Source organism: Sebastes umbrosus, chromosome 14 (genome assembly GCF_015220745.1).
Source record: "Sebastes umbrosus isolate fSebUmb1 chromosome 14, fSebUmb1.pri, whole genome shotgun sequence".
NCBI classification, from domain to species: Eukaryota; Metazoa; Chordata; class Actinopteri; order Perciformes; family Sebastidae; genus Sebastes; species Sebastes umbrosus.
Genome location: NC_051282.1, coordinates 2,387,884 through 2,394,684, shown reverse-complemented (window position 1 = coordinate 2,394,684; position 6,801 = coordinate 2,387,884). Strand labels below are relative to the sequence as shown.

Below are 6,801 nucleotides of genomic sequence, written 5' to 3'. Positions count from 1 at the left end.
CACGTGTCTTATTGTGTTACAGTATTGAGCCAGGCTTCAAGTCAACTGTCAAACCTGCTGCATCGCTATATAAACAAGCACTGAAAATAATGGATCGAAAAACAAATGAAATGGCACCACTGTAAAATTCTGAAAAAGTATAAGCTGCTCAGTTTTCTTTTATCACATTGATTTTTAAATGTGTGAACAATCTCTCCCCAGCTGTACTTTGTCCATATGTCACCAAAATGAATACCAAAAGAATAGCCACTAGGGGATCAACAAATGGTAACTGCAGAGTGGCACAGCGCAAAACTACCTTCGGTCAGTCATCTTTTTCAGTAAAAGGAAAACATTTCTGGAACGCCCTACCAACGGAAATAAAAATACAACCTGACCTGAAAACGTTTAATGAAAAGGTGAAACACTGGCTAAAACTAAACCAAACCTGTGATCACTGATTATTGATTGGGAACATACATATGTAAATTGATTGTAATGTACGATGATGTATTATGTGATTTTATGTATGAAGTGCTATTATGTATTTTTAAAAAAAAATTATTTTCTTTTTCTTAAAAGCCTAACCAGGGACAATGTCTGCAAATTAGCTATGGCTAGAAGTCCTATATACGTTGCTAGGTTGCACTTTAATTAAATGTAACAATGCCTATGTATTGTCCCTGTCAAATAAACTAATAAAATGTTTGGGGAGGTTTTAATTCTGTCATCCATCACAAACTAAGAATGTCTCTCTTTTTGTATCCAGGTGCCCTGCTCTTATCCGGAGCTCTGTGGTCTCATATATAAAACAGTGCATAGGATTCACGTTAAATAACGTGTACGTACAAATGAGGAAATACACGTACGCCAAAAAATGTTCTGATTTAGAAAAGTGTGCAATTTCCTTTTATAAATCCCAAACCAACTTGGAATTGTGGATCAGGCTCATATCCCGCCCTCGACACATTCAACCATAAATGGTCAATGAAAGCACCTCATGAGTGTTTCTGCATAGAAATGAGACTGCTGATCAGTGGTTCTTTACGCTGAATCACGGCAACAACCGAGACGAAAACCAAGAAAAGGATTTTTTCTGACACAGAAATCGAGGTGCTTGTGGGTGAGGTGGTCTCTGAACAATCGTTCTCTTCTAATTGTCGTATTCACGTAGTCCTCGCAGTGCCAGTGCATCCGTCATGCAGCATTACGGGTCACCGCAAAAATCTACATGTTTACATCAATCGGACTGATTGCTTCAGAAATGATCGTGTCAATCAGTGTATCCCCAACCTGGGATATCACTTGAAAATGGAAGTTTGATAGGTGAACATGATTTATTTATTTATACATGATATTATTTTAGTTTTCTTATGGATAACTAGGCCTTCATTACAAATAGGACATGGAGTGTAACGATTGTGCAAGAGCTGTACAAGGCCAGGAAGTGCGACGGGCTGTGAAGCAAATTTTTTGACACAGACATAGTAGCAGTCAGGCTGCATGGAGCTCACCTCAGCTGTCAGTCAAACCGACCTGCACAGCTGCTCTTTCAGACAGACGCAGAAAGATGGAGGCTGAGATAAAGAAAAGCTGGTTGGGGGGAAGGAAATACACGTCGAGCAAAGAGAATTCAGGTTTTTGTGTCATGCTTCTTCACTGTGGCCGTCACAACGGGATTGGCCTGGTCATGAACCTGTCTTTGGATATGGAACTAAACTCACTGTTCTGGGTAAGTCTGAAAAATGTTTCTATTGTTTGACAATAAGGGAAAAACTGTCTGACTAACTAACTGTCAGATACCTGAATGTGACCGGCTCTGATCCTAACAAAACCAACATGACCATTTTAGTTAAATGTTTCAGTTTAATATTATTATACTAATTATTTTTAGAAATGTCTTAAGATTCACAGAATACAAAGTAAATTATATATATATATATATGTATTTTTTTTTTCAGAAGTCAGATTATGTTATATTCCATAATGTATAATTCAAGATTAGCTGGTTTAATATCTACAAGGCATGGTTTGATGTTTTTCACCCTATTCTCTTAAATCAATAACATTTTTCAAAAGAATTTTTAAACATTTGTTTTGTGTAAAACTCCAATGCTGTAAATTTGGATTTTAGAGGATGTCCCTTTCTTTTCTTTTTTCAGTCATAGAAAGCAAAAGTTAAATAAAGCGAACACAAAGAAACTTACTGTAAACCAAGTAAAAACCCCTAACTGAATACTACTACATGGAGTAAAATGAGATGAATCAGTCATATAATAAAATAGGTAAGTGTTCTGTTCAGCCGTTGTTGTGTTGTGTTCCCTTTACCTGCTAATCTCAGAGAGGGAACTAGGCTAACGGTTCCTGGTAAGACGATAATACATCTAAAGAAACTGAATGATAATGGCACTGAATGGGAACACTGTAACCTGTAGGGCCATGTTGTTTGTATGTGGCATTTATGTTTAGCATGAGAGCATGAATCCTCCTGCGTCCTCCTCACTGTGCATTTCTAAATTCTGGTATTAAAATCTCACAATATCTCCAGGAATTTGATAGGCAGCTTTAAAGAAATGTACTTATTTTGTTTGTTGCCAAGAGTTTTAAATATGTTGCTGGAAAGAGCAGCCAAAGAACGTACGTATATTACTAAGAAGTTAAAGTCAATTGTTTTCTTCCATTGCAACATCAGCGCCCAGCAGTAGAGCTACGCTTCCGCCATTTTGGACTGAAAGCGTCTACCAGACGCCAGTAAAACGTTCGCCTACAAAGTGCCGTACACAAGTAAAACTAAATTATTTTCTATTATAATGTCATTATTTAATGTTTCTACTGAAATGACATGTGATGAACAATAGAATATTATTAATATTCATACTATTATAACTATTTACTTACTTACTTATTCATTTATTAAACTTTTTTGCCCAGCTGCTTCCCAGAGGAGCATAAAGGGAGCGATGGACATAAATGGAAGTTAGAAAAATCAAATAGCACAGATTTTGAGAGAAATCTCAATCTTTTTCATGTCAAGGATCCAAAATGGAGTCCAACAGACCACAGACCATGGATGTAGAAGAGGTTGTGTCCTGTGCTTTTGCCCTGCGTGATAGTGAATAGCCTACAACTCCATTAAATTCTGTTAATGTCATGCTACTAGCGCTACTAGCTACTGGCACTACTAGCTACTGGCCGATAGCCGGTTGTTTGGGAACAGAGACGTTAATACATCCACCACGGTACAGGCTGACAGCATATAAAGCTCATGGGTGTATTAGAAGATAATAGTGATGAATTACAGCCAATATATCCATTATTACAGCCACATACAGCTAGCAGGAAGCTGACAGAACCAGATATGTCATATGAGCGTGCAGGGCGGTGCAGTCCCATGGGTCTGATGACTGTTCATTATGCCGAGGAAAATAACTCTGGATTCAGCTGTTAGTGAATTTTATAACTTTTAGGACATAATGATTTAAATGAGGGATATTTAAATGTTCATACTGGGAATATGATTTACCTAAAACAAAATGAGTGGCCGTTGTCCAGAAAGCACCAGAGATTTGTCTCTTTGCAGCAGCTGGTTAGCTTAGCTTAAAAGAAGGAGAAGGAGGAATCAGGGCAAAACTAGCTTCTCTAGCTAGCCTGGCTCTGTCTAAAGTTAAGAAAATCCACCTACCAGCAGCTCTAAAGCTCACTGATTAACATGTTGTATCCTTACTCGTTTGTTTAACTTGTACATCAAACCAAAGTGTTGTCACTGCTGGTGGCAGCTAACTGGCTGCAGGCTGTAGCTCCATATTTATCCAGCAGACTTCAGAGCGGTATCAATCTTTTCATCTAACTCCTAGCAAGAAAGAGAACACGCTTATTTCCCTAAATGTGGAATCATTCTAATGATTTGTTTCTTTCGTCCCAGCAGATTCAAACCGTTCTATCACCCCGCCAACAGTGACGGTGCTTCGACCTTCACAAAACAAGTGTCGAAACAACAAAGACGAGAAAAGGAGGAAGACCTTGGTGTGCGTGGCCTCTCGTTTCTACCCGGACCACGTGAGTGTGTTCTGGCAGATCGACGGGGTAAATGTGGAAACGGATGGCGTGGCGACCGACAACGCTGCCCTGTGGGAAGGTGAACATTACAGCATCACCAGCAGGCTGAGGGTCCCGCTCAGGGAGTGGTTCACACCAGGCAAGAAGTTCACCTGCACCGTCAGCTTCTTCAACGGGAACGAGACCGTGCACCGTTCAGACTGGGTCGAAGGCGTTGAAGGTACGTTCATTTGCAACTCAGAAGACGTGTTTTTAATGATGTGAAACGCCAGGACTGCACTGAAAAAAAACCTGTATCTACTTTATCTTCCTGTCAGGACCAGGAGCTGGAGCGATAAGAGGTAAATATAGTTTTGTGTGAGCCTATCAAAGCATCGACACAACTGAAACATGTCATTCATAAAAAGTGATGCAATCTCTTGCAGAGAAATATTTGAGGATCACGCACACTGCCAAGCTGTCCTACGTTGTTTTGATCTTCAAGAGCAGCGTCTTCGGAGTCTTTGTGGTGTTTCTGGCGTGGAGGCTTCAGGTTGGTCCAACCTGACTCATTGTGGTGTCCCTGTACCAAAGAAATCCCACTGGAAGTGTTGTACTTGCCATAGAAAATGGCTCTGTGAATACTGAATGAAACGCTCATGGCCAGGAGGTGCATTTAAGCCCCTATCAGACATTGAATACATAACATTGTTGGCTTCACCTGTCTGTTAAAGTGATGGCTTTCTGTCAGAACAAAAGTGTCCGTTATGTAAATGTTAGTTAAGGCTTCATGCCGAGCGGACACGACAGGACTGTTACAGAAAGAGTCACAATGCTCGTGCAAGAAGGATAGTGGCACCACTGAAACCTGGGCTGTGGTCCAATAGTGTTTGTTGCTTAGGAAGGTTCCTAACTGAGTTAAATGACCCACAAGCATCAAAGTGGCAGCCATGGGGCTAGGGTTAGGGTTAGGGTTAGGGTTAGGGTGAACCCCAAACCTAACCCTAACCCAGCCATGATAAGACTTGTTGGAATTCTCTGAATGCTAAGGAAAGGAGCTTCAATGCTTCCTTTCCTATCTCCTTTAGCAGAGGATACACTGGAGCATCCTTTACCAAAGGAAAGGAGATAATAACATCCCACAATTCATTTAAAGTAGGACTGTCAATGGATTCAAATATTCAATCACGATTATTATCCATAGTTAATCATGATTAATCATAAATTAATCACACATTTTTTATCTGTTCAAAATTAACCTTAAAGGAGATTTGTCAAGTATTTAATACTCTTATCAACATGGGAGTGGACAAGTAAGCTGATTTATGCAATTTACTGCATTTAGCATAAAACAATATGCTCAAATCATAACATGGTAAACTGCAGCCCAACAGGCAACAACAGCTGTCAGTGTGTCAGTGTGCTGACTTGACTATGACTTGCCCCAAACTGCATGTGATTATCATAAAGTGGGCATGTCTGTAAAGGGGAGACTCTTGGGTACCCATAGAACCCATTTACATTCACATATCTGGAGGTCAGAGGTCAAGGGACCCCTTTGAAAATGGCCGTGACCGTTTTTCCTCACCAAAATTTGGCGTAAATGTTGAGCGTTACTTAACCTCCTTCATGACAAGCTAGTATGACGATGATGGTTGGTACCGATGGATTCAATAGGTTTCCTAGTTCCATGTGATATTTCTTCACTCTAACTTTAAAGCTGAGCCCGCTACAACCTATATATCGGAAGTCGCATTAATGTGTTAAAGAAATTTGCGTCAACGCGTTATTATTGCGTTAACTTTGACGGCCCTAATTGAAAGCGACGCACCATTCAGCCGTCAATAACGTCCACCGTTGCTGTTTAATTGAACACTGTGGATAAATTGAAAGCAACCTTCTTAGGAGGTGTGATTCTGTTTTGGACAGGAATCCCTACTTGAACTGTACAGCACTGAGATCACTGTACTCATTTTAAGTGTTATTATTAAAGTTGCTATAACAAACTGAAACCATCCTGGGTAAGTACAGTCGGGTTCTCTCAGCATTGTGGTCGTCCTTATGAATTCTCCTTTGGATCTTTCCTTGACCTCATGACATTTTCCATGAAGGTCAAGGAAAAGTGGTTAGAAAAAGACAGGATGTTCTGTTTGACTGCAACCCATCACTGTTCTTTCACCTGACTACATCAGTGAAGACCAAGTGGAGGTGTTGGAAGTAATATAATAATTGTATAGTTTTCTTTAATAAACCTCTGAAAATATCTCCTTCTCTGTCTGCTGCACAGGGTCGTCTGGAAAACAGCGGGACTGAGAGCTGAGCTGCACAAAGCAGCTGATTCTCCTGATTTCTGTGAATAGAGATTATAAAGTGTGCATGCTGAAGTGCATTTTGCTTTCAAATCAGTTGCTCACATTCTGCACAAATTAGAGCAACTTGCTTGACTTAAACAGTAGGGCTGTCAAAATGAAAGTGATAATAACTGTTAATGCAAATTTGTTTTAACGCCACTGATTTCTTTAATGTATTAATGTAACTTTTGACTTTTAGGTTGTAGTGGGCTCAGTTTTAAATCTAGAGTGAAGATACTGGTATCATATGAAACTAGGAAACCTGATGAATCCATAAGTACCAACCATCATCGTCATACTAGCTTTAAAGAAGGTTAAATAACGCTCTAAACTTACATTACATTTTGAAGAAGAATAACTGTCATGTCCATTTTCAAAGGGGCCCCTTGACCTCTGACCTCCAGATATGTGAATGTAAATGGGTTCTATGGGTACC

The 6,801-nt window shown here is 39.8% G+C and overlaps 1 gene segment (V, D, J or C); it reads left to right on the top strand.

Annotated features, from left to right (window-relative positions):
• Positions 1 to 1,560: 1,560 nt before the first annotated feature.
• LOC119502263 lies at positions 1,561 to 6,801 on the top strand (the record flags this gene model as incomplete). The annotated part of the segment is given in 5 exon segments: positions 1,561 to 1,711; positions 3,905 to 4,255; positions 4,353 to 4,376; positions 4,461 to 4,567; positions 6,302 to 6,801. Coding segments are annotated over 5 exon segments (666 nt in total), but the record flags the coding sequence as incomplete, so codon positions are not given.